Source organism: Anser cygnoides, chromosome 4 (assembly GCF_040182565.1).
Source record: "Anser cygnoides isolate HZ-2024a breed goose chromosome 4, Taihu_goose_T2T_genome, whole genome shotgun sequence".
Taxonomy (NCBI): Eukaryota; Metazoa; Chordata; class Aves; order Anseriformes; family Anatidae; genus Anser; species Anser cygnoides.
This window is the reverse complement of record NC_089876.1, coordinates 36535383-36562373: the sequence shown is the minus strand read 5'-3', so window position 1 is coordinate 36562373 and position 26991 is coordinate 36535383. Positions and strand designations below refer to the sequence as shown.

At 39.7% G+C, this 26991-nt stretch overlaps 1 protein-coding gene across 1 annotated transcript; it reads right to left on the bottom strand.

Moving 5' to 3' along the window:
• Positions 1-643: 643 nt before the first annotated feature.
• Positions 644-25862, bottom strand: HSPA4L (heat shock protein family A (Hsp70) member 4 like). Its single transcript, XM_048078131.2, has 19 exons — positions 25670-25862; positions 21668-21725; positions 20127-20267; positions 18293-18415; positions 16772-16871; positions 14837-14970; positions 13625-13869; positions 13455-13531; positions 12106-12257; positions 11495-11601; positions 10971-11104; positions 9575-9777; positions 7356-7457; positions 6692-6829; positions 5652-5777; positions 4404-4511; positions 3088-3207; positions 2355-2516; positions 644-1929 (listed from the first exon to the last, which is right to left on the bottom strand). The coding sequence occupies exons 1-19, from the start codon at positions 25774-25776 to the stop codon at positions 1735-1737; spliced, it is 2532 nt and encodes an 843-aa protein (XP_047934088.1). The 5' UTR covers positions 25777-25862; the 3' UTR covers positions 644-1734.
• Between the last annotated feature and the right edge of the window lie 1129 nt (positions 25863-26991).

Genomic DNA, 26991 nt, shown 5'->3' with positions numbered 1-26991 from the left:
CAAGGTGTCACACCACCCACAACTGACTGAGTAGGGGAGGTGCCTGCACCTCAGTCATAGAAGTACAATCCCAGCACTTGAGCTAGTTCAGCAGCTATAGCTATGTCTAAACAACGCTTCCTTTTTCTGTGAACATGGTGCAGAGTACAGTTCCCCTCTGTCAACCCACAGCTTAGGCCTAGGACTCTTTGTAGCATCAGGGCACAGATGAAGATAAAACAGCTGCCAAAGCTGGAAGCAAGAACACGATCCTTGGCTTGTTTACAAGAGCAACAAGCTTATACAGGAGAGCTGCTGCTGGAACGCCTAACACCTGAACAGGTAAATGCCAATCTGCAATGGAATTCATGTCAGTAAAGTGTTACGCTGCAATTTATCTCACTCTCGGGCTGACATAGCTAATAAACTACTTTTCATGGAGTAGCCCATTCCTCATTCCTGTTCTGGTAATAGAGTTTAAAGTCAGAAGTAAAGTGGCTTGCTTTTAACAAGTGCAACAGTACCTCCGTGACTAGCAGAAGCCTATAAATGTATGAACAGACACTGGATCTTGGTGATGCGCAAGACAAAGAAAATAGTGACTCAGCTATATAACATGACACTTCCATTAGAAAGTAAATGAGCAAAGGTAACAGGTAAGCAATTCCAATTTCATCAAGTATAATTTTCATCTTTCATCAAATATCATCAATTTCATCTTTGGGGTGAATATCCAGTTTGTATGCTCTTTTGTTTAGATCCTTGGTCAAACGGAGTGTTATGTCAAGTACCACGGGTTAAGTAAGCGCTCAGTATTTGTTTCAAGTTTGCCACAAATAGGATTTAAGCAGCTTCAAAATTAGGTGTGCCAATATCCAGCTCACACAGCACAATTTCTGCTGTTTCTCCTCCCCAGCATAACGCGATCAAGATGCAGACTTCATTCAAAAATGCAAGTGGAAATAGTAACATGTGCAGCAAGACATTTTCAAGGGAAAGCTATGCAACAGTCCCTGTATATTCTACCACTTCATACTATTATCATTAGCATCACCCTATCATAAGCACAGTCCATTATGTACAGCAATGTGCAATGAGACCATTCATTTCATTTCAGCAAATGGCAGCGCCATTATAAAGTATTTTGTAACTAAGCTTGTTAGTGGTATGGGAGTCTAAAAGTGTTCAAGCTTACATTAGTTTATATGAAAGAGACCGTACAATTTTCATGGTACATCAACAAGATGGACTAGTATGCCAACTAACCTCTATTTTAATATTTAAATTATAACAATACAATAACTAGAAAAGGTCAGTGCTTCAAGTGACAAGTTTTGCCACTTCAATTCCAATATTTTTCCAAAATAAAGATGCAATTAGATCTACACTTGAGCATCAGTAGTGCAATACAGTATCCTTTCCTGAATAAAGGAGCTGAGGTTTATCCACAATAAAAGCTTTAAATAAGGTAGATTGTTGCCATTTATATATCAATTCTGTATGTTTGATATAAAATATATTGGGAAAGCTTAAACTGACTTATACAATCTACATTTGGCTAAAGCTCCACATAAGCAGCATCAGTGGAAATGAACATCAGAGGTGTACTTAATATGAAACACTTTCAAAACTACTCAGCAACAAATGACAGAAGGTTGGCTAAGAATAACTGAACATCTGAGGTGTGTACCAGACAGAAAGAATGGACCCTGTGGTTACTTGCACTATTTTAATTAAGTAAAAGAAAAGCAAGGTTTAGTCCACTTCCATTTCTCCAGATGGTTTGGTCTGCTGAGAATTGTCCTTCGCTGCATCAGGTCTTGTTTCAGTACCGCTCTGTCCATTCACTGGTCCATTGTGTTCACCATTAGCTTTGGACTGCCCATCACTAGGAGGTTCTACCTTGGGTTTGGGCTTGTATATGATAGGATTACAGAAGCTATCCAGTTCCTGGTTGTAACAGAAGTGAGAGAAGTTACTTGGTGGCAAAGTAGTTTCATTACAATAGAACGTCTCAAATTTATTTCAGGTTCATAATAATGTAGACTTCAAACTTCAAGGACTAGACTTCTCAATTTTATCAAATCTAGAAGCTTTACAGAAAGCAAAGAACCTTCCAATAGCTGAAGAGCTTACAACAATCCATTTTCTAGCAAACCTGGTGCTTTAACTCTGAATATTTTAAGGGCTATTCAGAGGTACTGGCTGCAAGTCAAGAGCTAAGGACTGCTAACACTGATAAACTGCCGCTCCCTCTATATGACTCTTACCAGAGCTTTAAAGACCTCTGTAGGTATTGTATCCTAGCTCAGTACAGAGGCTAAAATCTTTTAAAGAAAACTTTATTAAGATACAACATTTACGACAATTTTTACCTTGGATTTTGACAGTATTTCTGCCACTTTGACAACTGGATCCTGAGTTAGACTTAGTTTGTTCTGGGCATTCATTTTGCTGTTCAACCAATTCATAGCCTCACTAATGTATTTTTCAACTTTTTCCATCTCAGCAGGGTCTAGGTGATCATATTTTTCATCCTAAGGACAGAGATGTTTATATCATCAATTAGTACATGCTTCTCAACCAATTAAGAATTTCAGGGACACACAATAGGGTAACATTACTACAACCCACTAGAAAGAAGGGCTTCTAACTAGAGTTTGGTATGAAGAGTCACTGTAGAACTAAACACAGGAAATTATTTTTAGACATATTTGAAAATTTGATCTTAAGTGCACACTGCTGAAGGGCAAGTTAGTAAGAAAATTGCAAGAGAACAAAAACTCACCCAAGTAACTAACCCCCAAACACTATCTTGTTAATTATAAAAACAGGGATAACAACCCTAAGTTGAGATAGCCGTTTCAAACGGTACAAGTCACCATAAATAACATGGCTGTGTTCAATTCACATTCATGAAGAAACTTTTTTTTTTTTTTTTTGCTAATGATCAAGAATGATTTCTGAAGTTCTCAGGAATGTAAGCACAACAGCCATTTTAGAGCAGCTTAAATGTTCATCTTAATAGGATTTCTTTTCCAGCACTAAAAATAATCTTACAACCAAACACATCCATAATAGTTCATTCCCTAAATAATTTGCTTCTACCTTATTTTTGTATGCTTCTACTGCTTTCATAAGGAGCTGAATCTTTTTTCCGAGTTCATTTAAAACTTTTGGTCTCTCTTCATGTTCCATGTATCTTTCCTGAATAGGCTGTCCAAATTTCTGTAAAGATAAGCACAAACATCTTGACAAAATAGAAGTTTAGCATAGTCTGGTCAAAGAACAAAACATGGCACCAGAACGAAGACGGCTTTTTCCTCCTTTTCACACCCATTCAAAAGCTTAACCTATGCATTTTCCTTCAGTGCAACAAAAAAAGCCCACAAGTTTAAACGAGTAGTGCTTCTGCCCTTATATGGCTTAGTATTTTGCAGTTATTTTCAGAAAAAAACTTCTGGGACAGCACACTTGGAGGAGAAACAATACATTTTGCACACATATTGGCACACATGGTTTGAATTTTAAAATAGTCAAAAAATATCTAGTTTTATCGTGTTTTTTCCTTCTTTTGAATACTGGTATCCAGGCAAGGTAGTTGCCCACACTGCTGTTTACATTCCCTTCCCACAAAGAAAACCTAACTTGAGAGGAAACAGTTGGAACTCAAGAGTTAGAGACGTATCCTTAAAGATTTTTACAAACCAACTAGTCATCAAAATTCACATTTGCCCTTGAGACTACTGAAGTACTTCAGTTTCTTTTTTTGGTCATTACTACTCAAATGGTACAGTGGAAGCAGCTTTTAAAGCATTCTTCAGCCTTTATCATTAGATATTAGCTTAAAAATTGCATTTTATTATATAGCTATGGAAGACCATTTAAAACAAGAAAACCAGAACATCTGTTTTCAAGTGTAGTTTTGAATACCTGGGAGAACAATCAATTACTCTAAAGCCTCTTTCAGTCTGTAGCAAAAACTACAAGAAGTTATCGCAGTGATTGGAGTCTCCTTCTCTGGAGATATTCGAGGCCCGTCTGGACGCCTACCTGGGCAGCCTGCTCTAAAGGAACCTGCTTTGGCAGGGGGGTTGGACTCGATCTTTCGAGGTCCCTTCCGACCCCTTCGATTCTGTGATTCTATTATTTGTCACTCGAGACTGAATGCTTCACTGCGTCTATTTTCAAATTAGAAGCACAACTGACATTACAACAACCTGTATTCCTAGTTCTACATAGTGCATTCATTGCACAACTGGACACTAGCCAGATACAACTTGGATGTCCATACTCTGAAGTGAATGGATTTACAAAACTTACGTATGGGTACGTACACGCACACCTCTCGGCAGAACAGCTTGACTTACATTAGCCACCCAGCCGCCAACCCCCTTTTTCTAGAAAAGCACTTTGAGCCTTACTCTTAATTCCTGAAGCTTATCCATGTACACTTGTTTTGGCTGGTCCTCTCCATCTTCGTAAAGCCAGTTTTCCGTGTCTTCCAACATCAAGGTCAGCTTGTTTGTATCCTATAAAGCAAGTTACAGACCCTGTAAGGTTGGCAGGGAACAATACAAACGAGACTGCTGAAGAAACAAACCTGTTTCCTTCCCCTTTCCTTTGTCTTCAGCTGGTGAACACTGACGGACTTCAAAAACGAGATTTTATAGAAAGGCGCAAGAGGCACTACAGGCCTACTAATGTGATTTGCATGTGAACTTTGGGAGCTGCACAGCTTCTGTTTTAGTTTTATATGCAAGCATTAACATTGTTAAGTAAGATTCCTGTGTATTCTTTTTACATGGTAAGTTCTGCTGTTCAGGTTCTCTGATAGCACAAGAGAAGAACAGAATATTTGGACACATATGCACATCTATAACTCTGAAGTTCAAATTGTTTTATTTGATCTATCAGCTGTAAGCAAAGATAAAGATCTTATCTTTATTTAATTGGAAATTAAATATATTAAAAGCATAAAGAAGTTCTTAAGAGATTGTTTTGAAATTGGTATGAGAAAGACAGCCTCAGATTCCTTGAGTTTATACTGGAAGGCCATCTGCACTGGTAATTAACAGGGCAGACCTTAAAACATGTGCAGCTACTGGAGAGTTGTTTTGACAACTCATTGCCTGTGTACCAGCCACTTATTTAGATGGCTTTTACAGATAAACTATTACGGAAGTTATCTTTCAATACCGCTTTTGCAAAAGCCCAGTGTAAAAACTTTACCATCTTTTAGTTGGACTTTAACACCACATCAGGTTCAACATACTTGTAAGTGGGGAAAGAACCGTATTTCTAAGTTAATGAAACGCAGATCAATACAGCACGGTTATAAATACTCTGTTTTCTGCTCATTTTTATTTCTTCCTACCCATTTATGCTCATTGTGATCTGTCCTGCTTTCCTACACCCCTAACCCACAGAATGTTTTGCCTACATCTGGAATGCTTCCCTGCCACTGAGAAACTTCTCTGACATGCAAATACGCTCAATTCTGTACTGTCTGCAATGTCAGGCTGAAGCACAGCCTGAACTTCACTTTTGTGAAGTTAATTCATCTCATGTTCTGAGACAAGTCCTACAGATTCCTGCAGCCTCTACATACACCACTGAATTTTAAAGCTTTTTTTTCCCCCTCTGACAGTTGAAACATAGGCAAATCTTACTTCTTCAGTGATGAACTTCTCAAAGACTCCACACAGCTTGTCTCTGAAGTCATATACATATTCTTCAACAGCATTTTTAGCATCATTTCTTTCCTTCTCTAGTTTGTCTTGCATCATCATCTTCCCCTAGGGCAGATAAAAACTTAGTTAGAACTCAAAGCCTTTCAGGTGTCAAACTTGAGCGTTACTCTTTTCAAAGTGTACCACAGAACTTTTAAGAAGCCTATTAATTCACAATTACCGATCAAATTTTCACCTTTGTGTAACTTCTCTTCACACCCAGTTAGAACTGGAAAGGGGGAAAAGAGCGTGTTCACATTTATGAGCGCTTTGGCAAGTGCTTCAATACAAACAGATCAGGTAAAAATTACAATCTGACCAGCACAGACAGAACTAGTAGTAAAGTACTGGGTTCAGTTTGGAAGTCACTAGGAGTTATTCTGCCCTACAAAAGGTATTCTATTCTTTGCAATGACCAGCTTTCAGAGAGGAACTTCAATTGGTATGATCTTCACGATGGCAGACAAAGCACACCTATGAAGTTAGACAGGATCCTCTGAAAGCCGTATTTTCTATATGTAATACTTTCCAGTTTCCTGCTGATACATCACTTGAAGGGCAAAAAACACGGTCTAGCAAGGACACGGCTTCCATAGACCACCACAAAAAAAAAAAAAGTCTGCAAGCACAAATCCTGACCTGTATCAGGTCAGTCAGTAACATCCCACATGCCTGTCACATACTGCACAGCCTTTACTGGAAATCTTAAGAAATTCCTGCATAAGAAAGGCATTGATTGTTCAGTGATGACAGGCTAAAAGGTTCGCCTCAGACCTGGACAGTTCAGCTTACTAGTAAAACTAGTAAACTCCACCAATAACAAACAAACAAAAAACAACAACAAAACCAGCAAAATGAAAAACCCTGTAATTGAAGACAAAGTGCCAAGAAATTCTAAATTAGAAAATGTTTATGGTTGCAAATACTTTCCAAATAATTATCTAGTGACATTAGAGTCATCATCTGTTTATGCTCCTTACCTCATTTTCTATATAGCAATTGATAAGATCTTGTCCTAGTTGTCTGTAGAGGCTTGCCTGTATAGGTAGGTCAATACTCTTAACTTTCGCTTTAGCCTTTGGCTGGGTTGGATGATCTTGCTTGTCTCCAGAAGAAACCTGTAAGATTTACACTTTAACAAACTTTCAAGAATAGAAATATGACTACATTTATGCTCAAAAAGAGACAAACCAAACTAATGAAGACAGCTACAAATTATTTGCGCATAAACAAAGCACACAATCATACATCTGCTATTTGGAATCACCATTACTTTAGTTTTGAACCAAACTGGTAGAATTTAATTCCTTTAAACATAACATGAAGAGCTTTTCAGAAAACTTGCTCAAAAGCTAAAGAAATCGCATGTTCTTTTCCATAATGCTTAAATTTCCCTGAACTCCAGCTTCACTATATAACTACCTTAAGTAAAAGAAACTTACTTCAAAGTCTTGACCACATATTATGTTGAAAATGTAAGTGCTAAGGTAGGATTTCTAACTCAACCATTTCAGTATAGCTGTGCTCTTCCAAATACAGTCCCTACATATTGCAACTAAGACTGATGGAATAAATTTGAGAATACTAGGCAAAAATGTCTAAGGGAAACAATGTTACTTTTCCTTATCAACACTGAATACAAACTTTTGTTTCATTTCCTGGGTTTTCAGTTTCCTCATCTGCTTGGCTCTGTTGTTCAGCTTGACTCTTCTGAATACCTTCATCTTGATCAACCTGCATTTTATCCTAGGGGAAAAAAAAGTTATATAAATCATACAGCAAACCTTTGCACTGAGTTAAGACTGAGGCCAACTTACATCACAGATGAAGTGGAAAATTCAGTCTTGAAAAGTTTGATTCACTGTATTTAAACAGACATTTTGATAATGCTACTTGTATTTGTATCTTTCTCAAATTAAAAGGGGATTCCACTTGACCTGCCCCCTTTTAAATAGTTATGATGCTACCATCCATAATATTATACTAAGCCCAGTGAATACTCCATTTTAATTTCAAAATAAATACATATGGAATGTATGCAAAGAATGGTTTAGAAACACAACACCAACACAGACAGTAACTACAGATTCTCTACGGAACAGCCAGAACTTTGAACAAATACCATTTCTCCCATCAATTTTAAGCTTTATAATCAAAGCAGAAGTAATTTAATCATTGTAATTGTTACCTGCATCTGTCTCACAGGACAATGAAAAATCATTTCCGTAGTAGCCTTTTAAAGCACATGACCGATTGTCTTTCCCTCCCACCCCATTTTTCGCTTAAATTTATCTGTAGTTCACTTATGCCTTATTTTAAATTTAAGTGTCTTGAAGACATCACTGAAAGACCCGATCACTTGATTTAGGTCAAGTTATGCTATTCCCTGTTGTCAATACAAAATCCTTCAACAGCGTATTAATGAAATTTCAAGTTTTCAGGATGGCTCCAGTATTTGGGCATCCAGAGCATCAATAAATATAGAGCAGCAGCTGAGGTGTGAAAGGTCAGTGACTACTTCTATTACAAGGAATTAAGATGCATGGATTCACGGACCACATACGCATGTAAAAATAATTTGCCATTATTTCTGGGAAATACAAGAAATTCAATATTTAAAAGCTTTCAAACTAGTACAGGTGCAACATGTTGCGGGTTAGCTGTAGCTGATTTAGCAAAGTTGTAATGATGAAGTTGAAAGTAAGTAGGCTACTTTAGTCACAATTTTTTTTTTCCATTTCAGAATAGAAAAAATACGTATTTACTGTTCTTACTGTTCACACAGGAAAGGCAACAACCAGAAGGAACTGTCTTGCCTACACAAAAAGCTGGGGGGGGGAGGTACACACATATACACCACAAACCTCCTCATCAGAGTCGGGGGTATCATCCTCAATAATGAAAGGAAATTGCTGACAAGCACAAAAGATGTATTAGGATGAATGAGATACTAACAAACAGCCTGAGGATGGAAGTGGTTACTCTCGCACTGAACATAGTGTACACAGCTTAGTAACCTCCACATGCAGCATGCTGCTGGTAACACAAAGTGCCAGCTACGTCACTTTCAAGTGCTTCACTTGTACACGAAGCTCAGATGCAAAGCGCCTGTCCACAAGGAGCAGCAGGAGGCCACCACTGGGGCGCCTCTCCCAGCTGTAAAAACACTCCCAGGTACCCAGTCCTCACGCCTAGAGCATAAGTATTGAAGCTGCACCTTGTGACTTGCAGCCATGTACTTTTATTTAGTATACAAGACACCAGAAATGAAACTAATCCTCCTTGCACTTGGATGGGAAAACTGACAGCAGAATACTGTGAGCAGGCACCTCTGCAGTACTTCAACACACTGATTACAGTGAGGTACGGAAGTCTAAAATCCTAACCTCTCAGTACCAGTAACAACACTGTTACACATTTGTTTCCCTTAATCCCCCCCCCCCGAGGCTTACAAGCCGTTTTATAAGAACTACCAGCAGCGAAGTGCCATAGGTGAAAGGTCTATGAAAAAATACCATGTTTTTCTACTCAATGAAAAGGTAGCACTTAAACGGCAACACATTTTGTGATCTGGCAAATTAACTGTAACGTTTTGATAACAACATAATACTAAGACTAGTAGAGAGATGGTAAAATACAGTGAAAACAGTTTTCTTTGCAATCTAGCTGTTTTACACTCTTGCTATCATAGTACCAGTACTTCAATAACAAACAAACATGAAGGAATGTGTTATATGACTGAAGAAATCATTCAAGGGTGGAGAAGTAGCAATTTTCAAAAGCTATACACTATGATTTCATCCCCAATTACCGGCTCTCTTGTCAGAATTACAAGAAGTGTAGATATTTACAAGTTTACATACCAGCTCATCATCTCTGCCTTGGTTCTTACTTGATGATTCAGTGTCCATAGGTGTGTCATTGTGATCTCCCACTATATTCTGCTTCTCTATTATAGAAGCACTAGCCACGCTGAAAAGGCCATGAATATTGACACGCACTTTAACCTTCACTTTGGAATTGTCACCATCATGTTGGGGACCAACATTTTGAATAGTGAAACGCCCTTTAAAACAGAAGGTTTTAATTATTGTTCAAAAGAAACAACAAAAACAAACAGACGAAGTAAGAAAAAGAAAATACACAACTTGAAAGTTGTCGATTTAAATAGTAACTTTATCAGATCAACTCTATTCAGAAACTTCTTACTTAGTTGATAGTTCTACAATGTAATGTATACCAGACAAATTAAAATCTGGTTCCTCACTTATTACTAATTTGTACAGCCACAAGATACTTTTACTTTATATCTACGTTTTTAACATATTCAACATAACATTATTAGATGTTACGCTTCTCTGTTGTCTTCTCTAAACCATCACACTAGAGAAACTTCTGTGATTTGCTTCAAACAGTTTCTTTCATTCAACTCTAACTCTGCACTGAAAAATAAAACGGTAACAGAGGAAGGTGCCCTTTGAATTTGATAATGCAGATACACTGCACATTTTGGAGACCAAATGGTGTGTTTACCAAGGCCTCCAGAAACAGTGAGGTTGATGTTATCAAAACTGTTGCAAATATGAAAGTAATGCAGAATGTGTATGTATAAATGAGAATGTTCTTTCCTGAAGATGACAGACATCTTGAAAAGACACTCAAAAAAGGCAATACCATGTTTATACCTTACAGAAATTAGTCAATAAAATCAATTAGCTTAAAGACCCTGAACAGTCAGCTACTAATTGTGAATAAAGCAGTATTAGCTACAAGTAAACTAATTCATACCATGCATTTAGACTTTACTACAGATGCTTACATTCAGGGGACACCTATGTTGTATTTTCTCAGATTAGCAGAAAGAGACATGACAAATACCTATCTAGGCAGATAAAGCATCATCAGCTCCTTTGATCCAATTTCTTCGAAAAAATCTGGGCTGGTGAGCACATCAGATTATGTTCCATTTTACACAAGCTTCAAGAACCAGAAAATAGAGCACTGAACTCTTTGTGCCTACATTTTTAAAACATTTAAAAACGATGAAGAAAGTATATTTCCTAGTAACTGTCCTAAGATGATGTTGATACTGTTTGATCACTGCACCTAAGCCAAGAAGACTGTTCTGAGCCTCTCTGAAGGGGCTAGGCTTTTCTATAATCTAGGAAATATGGAGGTAAAGTCTCTTACGTAAAGGGGAACTATCCTTTCTCACTGTCAACAAAAGCTGTTTTTTTTTTTTTTTAAACATGTTCTTACCTATTCTGGAATCAGGATAAGGCACTTCATGTGGATGGGTATAGTAAGCTTCCAAGTCAAAAGGCTCTTTCTTGTGAAAAGTAATTACTTTTGAGAATGGAGCAGCATGGTTCTTACTGAAGACTTCACATTCCCTAAAACGATACATTAAGTAAATTTAAACCACTGAGCATAATACAATGGATAATCAAGTTGTTATGAACAGCAGCCATGCTGAACAAGCCACCAAATAATTTACTTAAAACGTCAGTGTCTGACAAGAGGTGCACATTAATGGCCTGTGTGTCTCAAAATGGACTACGTACTTTATGTCACTTCAGCAAAACTAAAAAAGTTCATGCAAATTTTTCATTTTTAATTAACTGTATTTCCAATTATCGATCAAGAAATAAAACAAGAGAAGAAAAAAACTGCTGAAATAGCTAACTTAGAAGTCTGAAGGCCTGGTCTTCCACATAGCCCAACATTTTTCTTAATACACACATAAAAACCAATGTTTATTTAGCAGGCATCGTACAACTTACCCTGTTCCTTCTTCATAAGATGATTTCCATCTTAACGTTATGGAATAAGGAACAACATCAGTGATGGAAAATTCACGTACTTTAAAAGCTGGGGAAAGTATTGCACACTAGAAAACAAAGACCAGAATTTTATTACATCCACGTAACACAAAGTACAATAATTAATAGCTAAGTGTAGAAAGGCTACAACGCATACAAGTACATGGAGGTCCTGATTACCACCGTATTTTTAACAGAAACTTCCTACTCTTAGTAGAAAGTTAATTCAGCTGAAAGACTTAACTAAATTAAGGTAATAGTAACAGATGCCACTTCTTGAGTGATGGTCATTAAAGACAGAAGCAAAGCTTTCAAATGACTTACATGAAGTAGAACTGTGAATTCAGGTCATCAAATTTAACAGGTCTCTAACAAGACCATTCCTTCTAACAGGACACAGTGGCAAGCTACCAAACCTAATACAATCATTTCTGACATAGTCACAGTCACCAATTGTTCACGTAGCAAGTAAGACTTTGTACCTTGTTTCATCTACAATGCCTCTTGGTTTTGATTAGTTACACTGCAATAGACCACATTAAATGAGCAATACTGTATTTTAAAATCCATACCTGCAAGGCACAGCCTCTTGCAACAGCTTCGTCAGCATTTAGTGTGGTGCTTATTTCTTTACAGAAAAAGTTAGAGATCTGTTCCTTCACTGCTGGAATTCTAGTAGCCCCACCTACTATTTCTATACTGTAGATATCTTCACGGTCAAGTTCTAGAAAAGAGTGCATGGCCTTCAGTTATCATCAGTATATCAAAAAGCTGTCTTTGGACAACCAAAGTAAGATTGAGTTCTCTTACTATCTATACGCTGTCATGAGCATCGAATATATTCAATGGCCAACAAGACCTTTAAGACCAGATTCGTAGTGCTACATCTTACTCAAAATCCTCATCCCTCCTACAGACTACACAATTTTCTGGTTGCGCAATCCTGGAAAATGCAGAAGCAAAGCATCAAATAGGGCTCACTTGATGACAGCTGCTCTTCAGAAGTGCCTTATCTGTATGTATCCTCTTTCTGGTGGGCATAAACCCAAGCGTGTGATAAGGTTTTCTTTGGCACCCATGTAGTACTGGGTGCCAATACCTCACTCCTCTCAAGCAAGAACAAAATAAACCCCAAGTATACCTCATTATATGTTCGGTTAATGTTGGTTGCCAATACACAAAAACAAAACCCTTGACTAAAATGTATAATAAATATTAAACTGTGCTTGCAGGGTAACTTTAATTCTGGATTCAAGATACGTGGAGGAAGTGATTTCAAAATCTCAAACAGCTGTCAGTCCTTGTATGGTTTTGCTCAGCAGTTACTCAAGTTCTTATTTCCAGCATTAGTTAGAGCCAACTCAAAAATAAGCAGATGTTTTCTCTTTTAGTTGAAGATGCTAAAAACTGCATAAACCCTTTTCCTATGGAAGTCTATTCCTCTCCTTTATAGCACACTATACAAAAGAATTGTCATTTGCACATGCTTCATGTAACTTATTTTAAGAATATACTGCCAAGTTCTCAGGTCAGTGAAGACGTATGTATCACATATGGAACAGGCTGGCCAGACAGTTGCAAAGCATTCCAGTAAAGAATGACAGTCATGTTCCCCCCTCTTCCCCACCCCCACTTTTTTAAAAAAAAATCTTTCCACGGCCCAACCTTTTCCATTTCACAGGGTGAATGAGGGTCAATAAGTCAGGGTTGCAGAGTGGTTTGTGCACCGAATGAGGCAGGAATGGGATCATGCATACATGACAAGCATATGAATGGAACTTACATTTAACTTTTCAGTACTTAGCTTTGCAATTCTAATGAATACAAAAATACATTAAAGAGATAATCATTAAAGAGATCTAGGATAACCGCATTACTAGTTACTTTCTAGAATCAAAGGCAGTATCCAGCTCCTACTTACTTGCTTGTTCCATGGCTGCTCTTAGAGGAGGTTCCACTCTGGACAGAAGGGCAGCACACAACTGCTCAAACTGAGCTCTGCAGGAACAGAGCACATGTTTCATATTAGAAAACAGTTGAGATACCACACTTGACTACACTTCAGTAAAAAAAAAAAAAAAAGCACGGTACCTGTTCATCTTGCTGGAGACATCAAGGTCATTCATGAAGCATTCAATATTGAGTGGAAGGTCAGAGGCGTTTGCACTCATAAGCTTCTTTAGTTTTTCACATTCCTGATACAATCGTAGCAGCGCTCGGGGATTCTCTTTTACATTCAGCTTGTATTTTGTCCTAAATTCTTCAGAGAAGTAGTCTACCAAAGCCTCATCAAAATTCCTTCCGCCTAAGAAGGGGTCAAAAGTAGTAGCTAAGACCTGCATTAGAGTGAAAGAACAGATTACAAATTATTAAACACTATTTGTTTAGATATAGATAGCTCTCATATAGTCACTGGTTTTACAAGTCAACACCTTTAAAAACAGGTTTGATGTGACAGAATCCCTTGTGGATTTCTCACCATCTTCTGTCAGGCAAGTGACAGAACTTAAAAAAAAATAAACATAACAAATGACTCTTCTCAATTAGTTTCTGCCCTTGCCAAATAAAGTACTACTATTACTTTAAGAAAAACCATCACATTTATCATGCTTTTTTCTACCACGCTGCACCCCCTACTCAGTTTACTAGCTCACTAAAGAAAAAGCAGGCTAGGATAGCTATTTTCTCATGTTATTACTGGTTCTATCACATTTACCCAAAACAAACAAAAACCAAAAAACAACCGCTATCATCTTCGACATGACTTCAGACGAAGACCACATTTTGACAGCAAAGACATTTTTAAAACATTCAACCACCAATAGCTCAAACTTCAAAGATTAAACTCTCAGAACTACAGAGTGAACAGTTTTATTTCATGTTCAATTGAATTTAGATTTTAAACCTTCACATTCATAGCAGAAAAAATAATCATAATAGAACAATTTAAGGCAATTCAACAATTCCCTATAGGTAAACAAGTTGCTCAGCTACAACGGCTGTGAGATTACCAGAATACACAAATACTTCATTCAGATAGAAAAATGACAAAACTCATGCATTTGCTTAATTGTCAAGCACTTTTCAAAACACCCTTTGGGTTACTTCATTTCTGCATTCTTACAAAAATTGCTTTGCCAGAACTGCCAAAAGAAAAATCAGAAAGTTGTCGTGTTCTGAATTTCAAAAATATTTACCTTTTTTTTTAAAGTTTAAAAATCTTCCCATCAAACAGCATTTTGAGTACTGTTCTATTAAATACTTCGGGAATGTAAGACTTTACTGTATGACTTAGAAGATTACCTTCAGTTTTCCCTTGTTAAAAGCGCAGATGGAGACTTGGTATGCAGAATGCCCCATATCTACAAAGACCACGTTTCTTGGTTTCTCGTCCAAGGCCGGCAGATCTTGCTTGTATATTCCATAGGCTAGTGCAACTGAAAGAGAACAGCCCACGGAAATTAAGGCAAAGCTGTGTACCAATGTAAAGCATCCATTAAAGGCACTACCAAAAGAAGGACACTGCTTATTTCCAGTTTTTCTAACTACCTCCGTTACTCTACTCAGATAGAACATAAGGGTGCAAGGGGACGTGAGTTTTAGACCATATGAGTTGCCACGTTCTTTATTTGGTTTCTAATTTTACTATTATATCATGCTCATTCGTAATTGCCATTTGAGTGTTCTGTATCATCTCTCTTTCCAAAAGCAACTGCATGCTGTGTGCCTCCAAAGCACATTTAGTTAGTACTATATGCTCCATCATAAATTTAAATTTTTAGATCCAGGATTTTATCAGAACAGTTATTTTTATTTTCTGTTTTAGAGTTACCGTACATATACAGTGAACAAAAATATACCATTCATATAAAGTCATCACAAAACTAAGATGTTGAAAACAGGTTTTTTCACTGTCAACAAAAGAAATCAATGTCAACTGAAAATTTAACATTAAAGCATCACAAAGTATTTCAGTTCTGCTTGTACGCAAAGTAACATGTTCAAGAAAAAAACGTTTTCAAAACTGGTTTGTAAGAAACTAAGATTTCAATACCAGCCTTCATTCAGGAAGCTGGTTGAAACTTCCTAAAAGAAATTTTAAATCAAAAAATGAAATTACTGGTTTAAACTGCTCCAAATTCAGTTCCCATGAAGCATAGCATATTTCTATAATCTACCATAGAACACATCAAAAACTAGAAAAGGGCAGTAAGTAACTTACTTTATGGAAACAACAGTTGTGCCAACACTACAACTGACAGATTTTCCACAAGCTTAAACTGTCATTCTCCCACAGACTTATGTTTGACTCTATCTGAATAGTTTGATAAGTCATAACTGAAGTTTCTATGTAAGATCAGCAGGTCTGCTTGAAAAAAAGCTCCATAGAAATGCAGTTTGTGTAGAGGCAGCTTTTAAACCATACACGAGTAGTAGTTAAAAATGGAAGTTATTTGAACTACACAGTTTGAGATTTCAAGTAAATTTATTTCAAGTAAATATTAGATTATGATAAAAAATGTTTTCCCCTAAGTATTTCCATGGGATTTATTTTTATTCCAGCATAGCCAATAAACTATAAAGAAAAATCTGTTATATCCTTGTTTTAATTAACTTCGGAGAGGAGAACTTTATTAACAGCTAACTCCAAGTAAAGGGACATGAATGAGAGGTCATTTGGAAGTGTGTTGTAGAGCAAAATCACGGGAAATGTCACTCTTAGAAGACCCCACAACACATCTATGTTAAGTAACGTATTTACTGTAATCTTTCAGACAGAAAATATGCAGGTTACATCTGATAATAGTACATGACAGTACCATCTAATGCAACAACTGAGAATTTAGGTCAGGTGCATATTCCAGGTAGGCTATTAAGGGATTCTGATGCTAGCTGTGGCTTTCTGGATCTTTCTGCTGTAGCTTCACGGTACAGCAGAGGTAAGCAGAGACACCCCTGTCATTTCAGAAGCAGAGGAGCTATTTTCAAGTGGCATTGTATTGAGATTACGAAATCCAAACTCTCCTCCTGCCTCATAAAATCTGAGCACCACCCCACTGACAGTTACTGCGGTTCCAGTTCCCAAGCTGGATTGGGCAGCACAAGCCCAGATAGCTTTTTCCCAAGCTCCTAATTGTGTAACAGTAGTGTCATCGCCCTTGCAGATTCAATAGCTTGAGCTGTTAAAAAAGCACTTATCCACGTTGCTGCTTTACTTCTGTGCACCCAGGCCTTTACCTGCTGTAGTTTCATTCATCAACTTCAGACAATTTAGTCCTGCAATCTGAGCAGCTGCCATTACAGACCTTCTCTCAGCATCAGTGAAAAAACTGGGTACCTGTTTCCAAGAAATAATTACATAGGATATTATGACATATGAACCTCTTTAAATTAAAGTCAGACTTACCCATTAAGGAAGCCTATAAATTTCAAAACCACAAGAAACTGGTATAAACTAACCTCAGATGAATAAGGCAGTCCAAGTAAAACACTTAAGTAATTCATTTTACTGCGTATTTTAATTAAAATTTCAAAACATAACAAAAATTAAGTGGAATCCATACTCGTTTTAAACAGTGCATTTATGCACCAAAAAAAAGGTTCAGAGTCTTCTGATGAACCTTTGATCTCAAAATTACCAGTTCAAAACATTTTAAGAAAGTTTCTGTAAACATTTATACAGCACAAAGTCAAACAAATTTGCTAAATTAAATATGAATAAATAAAAAGCCCCCCCAAAAACTATTGCAGAAGCTCAACAGCACTAAACTTACTTTCAGCACCGCTGACCTAAGCTGTGCACTACAAGTGGAGCTATGTCCAGCTGTAGAATTTTTTGGTTATCATCTAAATGACAGCTCCAGCTTACAGTCCCCTACCATCTTCAGTTCCACCACAAAGAGCCAAAGCACAATCAAAGCCCATTTAGAAACCGGCTGCAGTCAGTTAAGACACAAGACTATATTCATAGTTTCCATTTTGTTGGCTACCACTTCAGTGTATTACCAAGAATCCTTATTTGTCTGGAAGGTATTCTCTGTACATGTCTTTGTATACCATAAGGAAGCAAGAAAAAAGATCAAAGCATATTTCTAACAGCTAAAGCACACAGCTTTCCAGTTCCCATACCTCTGTCTAACAAAGTGAATAGCCCCAAAATATCAAGCCCAGAGCCCTCAGCAGGAGAAGCAAACAAAGAAGGTGAAAAGCAGACATGTAGGACATGGTATCAGGAACAAACTCTCTTGCCTAAGTTCCGCCACCACGCCCGTGCCTCCCATGGGTGAGCAGCCTAGCTAAAAAGACCGATAATAAAGCAAACCAGCCAGATACCAAGACCTTTTCAAACAAATGCAGGCGATTCATGCTTCTTACATTGCTAGTATATTATCCTCAGAGACATGAATTTCAGGCAACTCTCAACTACACTACAACTAAAAAGAATTCAACTTTTGGACCGGAAAAGAAGTGCTTACACATAAAATACTTCTCATTTATAGCAGGCAAGTTATGTAGCACTGAACCAGCCTGGATCAGCTTAAGTAGTATGCTCTCTCAAGCAAATTTTAACAAAATTTCCATTTTCACACACGACTGCAAAAGCATTACCAGCTGGAAAAAAAAATGTAATAAAGGCCCAAGTTTTTGGCAGTATTTCTACCCACCACTGCATCTCTTTCCCATTGCACCATGGCATAAATGATACTAGCTTATGTAAAGTTATCTATAAACAGAACCGCGATAAGTATTACAACTTACTGAGATCACACAGTCTGCCACTGGTTTCTTCAGACCACTTTCTGAAGTCTCTTTAAGCTTGGCCAGTAACATTCCTGTAATTTGTTCAACTGCAAACAGTCTCTCTTCATCGAGGTATCTCACCTGAAATAGAGAATTGCAATTCTGTAATAAATCTTATCATGTTAAGCTTTACCAGCAACAATGGATGCCATTTTGCACTAACGAGCATTTTCTCCTGGACCAGAAGGCAAGTTAAGAGTTTTGCACAAGATTTCAAAATAAAATGAAATTACAAAAACATGTTCCTCCCCCCATCCTTTTTTTTTTTTTTTTTTAAAGAAAAGACAAGTAACACCAAAAAATAAATAAAAATCCTTTCACACATCAATCACCTCTTCTCTGAGATACGCAGTTTGGACATATTTATAATTTTGAGGAATGAGACAAGTTTAACACCAGACTGAACACAAGTAACTCTCCACATGAATTGACGCTCTGGATTCATGCTACCTACACCAAATTATAAATGGTTCAGTTTAGCTGACCATTGTTTTGTGGAAAACCTTGACAACTGAATTATCTCAAGGGGCTATTTCTAAACACTACAGTACTTTTGTTGGGTGGATTTGGAACTAAAAAGAGATGTAAAATATACATAGAATCACATTCGTCCTAATGCAAGCTAAAAATTGGAGTTCTGAAGAAAACCCAAGAACTTATTTTCTGCAATGGTCACTCAGATGTGTGGCAAGGAAGGGGCAGGCAAGGCAATCCTAATTGCCTTGTTCTTCTTGGCAAACACATCCGAATCTGGAAGCTTCACGGGCGGTCTATGTCCTGAACTCCTGCGAGGCTGGTGTTTAGTAATCCCAAACACTCCTGTGCAGGGAAACCCAGAAAGAGGAGCAGCAACTGTATTTACGTTGGCAATTACTATGGTAATAAGTACCTGTACAGAACAAACTGAACTCACTTCATGCGGTCTAAAGCCCCTCCACAAAGCAACCCGAAGTGCAAGCTAAGTGAGGATGACAGGGAGATTTGCTTTGGAAGTACACTCCTGATCTAGATTAAACTGCTAATGGTAGATGCATTCAGAGACTGAAGCCATAAAGTCTGAATTTTAAGAAGTACAGTTTCCAACCATTTAGTTTGGAAGCAAATTAAAAATAGCTTGTTTAGATTAAATCTTCAGAGAGTTACCCTGTTTTCCTGACACTTGGTCTCTGCATTTCCAGACAAATTGAGATGTCGCTAATAATCACACGCTGTAATTGAAGCTATTTGAAGGTAAATCTAGTAAAATACAAGCTACTAAGGGAGACTACAGAAAGCTAGTAAAATTGATGAGAAGTCTCAACAGACATCTCAGACAGACAAAGTACTATGCTTAGTGAATGTTACTGCAGGGAAAGGAATGTTCATCTTTTGAGGAGAGCAGATTTATTACACAATTTTATTTAAAGTGAACGTAACCTAAGTTTAACCTTTCTGAGGTTAGTTATTAACATTTTATAGTGCACCTGCACAACAGAAGACAATACGTTTTTACACTACATTTACTAGAAGACACAAGTATGTAATATAGGACAAGTACTCTAGAACTTCCTGAACAGGAAGACATTAATGAATTATAGGGAAGAATGAGAAACATAGCTAAGCCATGCCAAGGAAGGCTTTGCATGAATAAGAGGCATTACTGTACTGGTTATCACCTGACATTTCTTTTCAAAAACAATTAAGAATATATTTAGAGTTTTCTTAGGGAAAACATAATTCAAGTATGAAGTGGCAAAGGTTTCAAGCACTCATCTCTAACACTCGAGATACGCTGTATGAAGCTCTAACTCACCTTTACTCCTACAGAGCCATTCGGCATCTTCTGAAGCTCGTAAGGAAGTTTGGCCCTTTCAGCTTGTATGTAAGGATCTTCAAAGGCTCTTCCATGCAGTTTTTTGAAGCCATGCAATGTATTTTTTACATTTGTGACAATCTGTGAAAGACATTTTATCTTCAGTTACCTATGACATGCAGACTACAGAAGACCACATTCTTGTCATGTTCAGCTTACTGCACATCCTGAAGACCTATTTTAAGCCCCACACATTTACTGGAAAAGAAAGGGTGCAAGGAAAGAAACACCCTGATTTTAATCTACGGTCTCCATTATAAAGTTCAAGTTTGCTTCCCTCTTTAATAACCATTAGCTTGCTACCATCAATTTTCATTGCACCTTTTAATTTAAAGGAGCTTCCCAATATAGTATGCAGTACAGGATGTATTAAATACTGCTGCAGTGGCGGTCTACAGCAACAAGTTAAGCTATTACCTACATTAACTTCAAATGAAGCTTCAACAAATTAATGCATTCCACTTCCTTTAAAATTGTGCTCTAAGTCAGATTCCACTTGGACATAAAATCTTCCCGCACCTATTCCCTCGTCAGTGTTTCATCTGAATTATTTAAGGACAGATTTTTTAAGTAAACAAAGGACCTGAACAAATGCTAACACACAATATTTAATCAAGCTACCAGAAGAAGTTACTCCAGCAGAAACTGGTCTAGTTTACTAGGCTAAGTAACAAGGTTTATAGTCGCAAACATTACTGACAGGACACCTTCTCACCAGCAAGTTCAGGGGCTGAGCTCAAACGAACGGTGTGAAATTTCACGGAACAAAGGCAATGCAGCCTCTGCCACATGCTACCGGTGGGCTCCATTACCTCTACATCCACTGGGCAATGCTGGAGTTAAAGGTCCGGCTGCCTACTGGACCACTCTACGACAGGGAAGGATGTCCCCTCAGAACGTTAACGTGATGCACGAACGCAAAGGAGAAGGGAAGACCCGATCTATTTTGACTTTCTGGACTACTACAAGTTTTTAAGCGTTTTCCTTGCAAAGCAGCTCTTCTCCTAGGTTGCAAGTGAAGTTGAACACAATAGGAGGAGTTGTATTTCTTTTCAAAGTTCCAAATTAAAACACTAAATTACACAGACACATTAATTTAACTTTATAACCAAGAACTAGTATTTACACCAAGCTTTTGTTCTTCAATTTGTTTCAACTTCTCAAAACCATACGCATGGCATCCCTACCCCCCCAACTCCTCGGAAGAAGATTTAAGAATGAATTCTACTTTTGCTGTCACGAGGAAGATACTCTACTGGGAAAGAAACTAGGTATTATCCTGTTTCTCCTCATTCTATACTCTAAATGAGAAGATGATGAATTTAATAGAGAATGTACTATTGATGCTGCATTATCGTGAAACATACACTTATTATAGACAAGTTACTTTAAAAGACCAAGTTTATTCATTATTTCTCTTTCCACAGTTCGACACAAAACAAGTCAGGTAAGTAATAATTCCATCACCCCCGTCTGTTTACCTGGCTCTTTGCTGCATTCCCAATGGCCCGGGTCTTGGATCCTAAAGATATACAAGCTCTAAGTAAAAGAAGAAAAATAAAAGAAATTCAGCTTTAAAGGGAAGTGTTATAAAATACTTCTACATTACTCTAATAAAACAAAACGAACAAACGGAAAGTCAAGAAGTACAGCAGCAGAACACGGTTGTGTATTTCACAGCATTACTGCATGAAGCACCAGAAATTGCAGTGCAATTCTGGTTTTGTTCTCTGCAAATTAATTTAGAAACTGCAGGCAACCACAATTGTGTTCACTGCATTTAAAGAATCCTTTAAAGCTAACGTGTTCTACAGATCCTGCCATGACAGTACAGAATTAATAGTTTTGGGCGACAGGTCATAACCAGACGAGGTCTGGGCCATCCAGTTAAAACCCCTGAGCTCCACTGCTCAAGTTTCCGTGACATGGTGACCCCGCAGTCAGAAAGTGCCACACCTTGGCACTGAGACAGCAGTTGTGAGTAACCCCCAAGCCCAAGGTAGCTGCGCCAGCTGCCAGGCACCAAGGGCTGGGGCACTACAAGTGGCCATGGCACCCGCAGTTGCTGCTTCCCGTGTCCCCGTGCTTTGACTCCAGCAAAGGCCACCTGAGGACACCAGCCGCCACCTGGCCGCCTCCCTGCTGGCTTCCCAGAGCTCTGCAACAGCACCAAGCGCTGGCCTGCTTCTGAAGGAGCAACGGGCCCAGTGAGAAACATGGGTAGCACGGCAACAGCACTGCTCATGGCCTCAGCCAACTGTCCCAGCAGCTACTGAAGTGTAACTTTAGCCACTAACAGCTCCACCAATAAGCAGTTACTACGTGTTACTTTTAATTTATTCTGTAATCAGTACACCATCTCATCAGTGCTTTTCCAAGTACTGTCAGTGGTGCTTTTTTCCTCAAGTTACCATCACCAGCTTTGTTTTTACAGATTTAAAATAAAATTTGTTTTCAAGTTCTTGTTTCCAGAAGAGAACCGATCTGTCTAAACTCATTCAGCAGTAAATAACAAATACAACCCAGATTCATATGGTTTACTCTTTGCTGTTTAATGAATGCATGAAGGTCACTACAGTGGATTACTTTCTGCCTCCGCTCCTCCTTCATTACATGAGGGCGCTGCATCCAATTTGGCAGCATTACCTAGCAACCTCTTCTGCTGAACCACCACCCTAAACACTCACAACCTTCACTGGATTTAACTGCTGCGCACTGACAGCACGCTGCCCTACATTTTCAAACACTCAGTTCAGTTTTCAAGAAAAGCTTTTACTATTTTTCATGTTGTTTAAACAGTTTACAAGACGTTTATTTTATGGATTGTGATTACAGCTTGTTACTGTTATTGTATTACACGTTTCCTGTGCAGGAATTTGCCTCTGTTGACAGGCAGCATTACATGCTAATACCCCTAGGCTAGGCATGAAACATCAAGTCCGAAGCCACTCAACCCGATGAGTCTTGCCACGGTTCACTTCCAGCCAGTTCCTGCACAAGAGGATGGGTGGTTTCTCCCTCGGCTGGGAAGCTGAGATGTCAAAAAACCAGAAGGTGCCTGCCCTCTTCGGCTCCAAACGCTGTAGCCATACCCAAGACAGCCCTCTAGGAAGCACAGCCACCACCAGGAGGAAACAAATGAGGTCCCACAACTGCACTGCCTGCCTCCCACCCGCCTCGGCTTAATGGGAAGAGAGGATCTGAGCAGGACAGACACTTTTTTAAAGCAGCAGCTCCCTTCACCAGGACATTTCAACCCTCTCCACTCACTGTTTTGAATAAGATGCTACATCATTGTTTTAATTACAGTTTGTGATTACACTAATTACATGTGGTCTGAAAAAATAGTTATTAAAAAATTATGAGTTATCAGCAATCACTTTTTTTTCCTCCACGAAACCCTGGTGGTGAGGCATACTACTTGAAAGCACCATTTGCCATGGAGCTAACACCCCAGGCTCACTGGAAATGCACGCAGCATCTGACCTACTGGAGTTCTCAGCTCAGAGAAATGAGGTGTCAGTTAACATCAAAAGAGACAACAAGGCCAAAAGCCTGAAGAAATGTTCTAAGTTCTGCTGAAATGGCTGGCTTAATGGAAAAGCGTTTCCTTTCAAAGCGTAAGGACAAGCACTGCCAAAAGAAGACGCACATTTTACAAGCGCTAACAATCCCATGCCTTCAATTATAGAAGGTAGGTTGGAGGCAACAGATCACCCAAGTGTTTTTACAACTGGGACACTGGATTTAGGACTCCAGGAGTGCTGTACGGAACTGTGATAATGTGGCGCTGTCTTCCTGAGTTCTACCCCGCTTTTGTCTGCAGCACAGGGGCATGCTTAGACTCACACTGTACAGTTCACAACTGTATTGCACAGGTATCTGAATCAGCTCCAAAGGTAGGCACTGGCTGTGCTAATTAGCCTTGCCCAGAAAGAGTAATTAGCCCTGCACAGCACAGCCAGGACTGTCGTATCTTTAGGACGTAACCCAGTATCTTTACGTGGCTTAATAACGTACTACGAACAGAAGCGTACCAACTTGTCCAGAGCCAGTTCAGGTGTTTTTTCATCACACTACATTGACACAACTAACATCAAAACTTTATAAATGTGAAATTAAGTCCCAAGTATTTGGGATGTATCCAACCAATGTTAATTATTAGCTAATGTCAAATGCTTAAGTGATGTAAGCACCCCTATAGGAACATATAAATAAAGAGCTCATTTACTGCGTTGCTATGCTCAACAAGTGGAAAAGTTTTGATCGTTTAGGCATTGTATCTGCCCAAACCTGCTCAAAATAAGGTTTAGTTACTATGGTATGCTTCTGTAACAGTAATAAACCTGTAACGTTTCTGTTTCTTTTTAAGCTTGCTTCAAGGCATTACCATTAGAAAAGAAATTCCTTTCTGTATTATATAACCCTTTTATATTGTACTTTGGAGAAAGAGAAGAAAAAAGCCAGGAGAAATGTCAGTAAGTGAGGTAACTGCTGCCTTTACGTATCGTGCACTGAAAGCACAACCTTACACACTGCCTGAACTCCCTTTCACAATCACTTTGCCCACATCTTGAAAGTATAGGTACTCCTAAATTTAAGTGAAAAATATTAAACACAGGGAAGCCTACCTAACGTCTACCTGCAAAGAAGGCACTCCAAGAACAGCTAAGAACTGGCAGCACTCACTGTCCCGAGAGGGGAGGAATTTGGCCCTAAACTGGGGATTCGTTGGGCCAAAGTTTCAGGGGCTTCCTTGATCAGGATCAAGAGGTCCCAGAGGTTCTGTTTTCACCAAACTTGCACAGGGATAACTCCTCCTTGGGACTTCTGAATATGAAAGGCAAGATATTTCATCTAGGTAGTAAAAAAAATTTTCAGAGCATATTCTGAACAAACAGTATGCGTATGGTACCACTCAGCTTCTTTCTGCACTAAAAAAACCGAACTTATAGAACAAACCAAAATCTGTATTTCTTCGAAATCAAAAGGGCAGCGATGCTGAAGTTATGACGGCCTCGTATGGCCTTGGACAGCCAAAAACTTTCTGCTGTTGGCTACGAATTCCTTTTACAAAGAGAAGGACGGCCCAAACCTCGAGCTTTTAGGATTTTTCCCCATCTCCCCCAGAAGCACGCACAGACGGAGCTCCCCACGGCCCGGCCGTATCCCCTGGAAACGGGGGGGGCCCGTCCCCCCCCCCGCTGCCGCCTCTCCGTCTCCTCACGGCGGGCACGCAGGTGCCGCAGGGCCAGCGGCAGCGCAGGGGGGGCTCTGCTGTATGAAAGCCGAGCGTTACGCGGCCGGCATAAAAAAGCCAGCAACCCGCTGTGCCTCCGGAGCCGGGCCGGCCGCCCCGCGGCGCCTCAAGGGCACGGAGGAGCCGGCAGCCGGGCTGAGCGGCGCCTCCCGGGGCCCTGCTCCCTGAGGGAGCCGGCTCCCGGCGCGCGAGGGGCTGCGCGGCCGCGCCGGGCGGTACTCACGGCGTGCAGCGGTCGCTGTACTCGTTGGCGATGGTCTCGATGCCGCCGCTGCGCGCCACGCCGATGTAGCAGTTGAGGAAGCCGAGGTCGATGCCCACCACGGCCATGGCTGCGCTCCCCGGCCGGCCTCCTGCCGCCGCCCGCCCCGCTCCGCTTCCCCCCCCCCACTGCGGAGCGCCGGCCGCCAACCGGCGGGGCCTCCCCCCCGCGCAGGCGCGGTGCCGCCCGCCCGCCGCCGCTTCGGCTCTTTCCGGCGGGGCTCGGGCTGCGCGGGCCGCGCGAGCTGCAGGCGGCGCGTTCCAGAAAGATCTGGAAAGGAAAGGGGAGGGGGGAGGAGGCGCGGCACCGCCCCCCGCCCGCGCGTCAGCACTGCGGCGGGGCGCGCCCACGGGAGCCTTAAAGGGGCCGGCGGCCTCTGGGGGGGGGAGAGCTCACCTGAGGGACGGGGTGACTGACGGGGTGATGTAGGTTACTCCTCGTTACTGAGGAGATTCCTGGACTTCTTAACGTGTCCTTGAAAAATAACGCACGGCGCGGTTTGGTTCAAGGCTCTAGGTGCTTGGTTTGGGGTATGGGTTGGAGGTCAGCGCGCGAGGCTTTAAAGAGAAGGGAGCTGCTGTATTTCTTAGTGCAAATTTAAAATGATAATAAAAAATCTGTAGTTGTCGTTTTGCCTCGTGCCTTAACTGACCCTGAAACACATCAACAGCTTAGAACCAGGCTTTCCTTTTACTGTGGCTGATGCTGGAGCAAGCTGTTACGTACACACACACTGGGCTGACAGGCCAGGTGAACTGCTGTCACCACAACGTGTTCAAGTACCTGCCACAAGCTTAAAGTCTAGACCTGTAACATCCGTATCAATGTCATGGCTATGCTGAGAATTTTAAACAAGGTATTTTCTTGGATTAATTGCTTGAATGAAATGAAAACAGTGCTCTTTAGTTCCCTAAATCAAACCAAATTATTTAATATAAGCAGACGCGGAAAAACATCGAAATGGTTTCTTAAATGTTATACAAGTAGTACTCTTAAACTAAAAACATTCAATGACAATTCTATCATGAACATTGTGGCCAAGACAGGTGTTCATTCACTGTTCTCATCAGATCCTGATGAACAGTCTGAAGCATCAAGATGGAAAATTTCCTTAATTTAGTCATAAAGAACTAGCACTAGGGCTCCTCCTGCTCCACAAAGGATATTGGAGAATGCTCCATGAAAAACAGCATTAAGCCCCTCTTGCTGCTGTATTTCCATAAAGCTGTCAAGGGTTCTTTTATATTGACATTGTCTCCCCACTCTGCACGCAAATCATTACT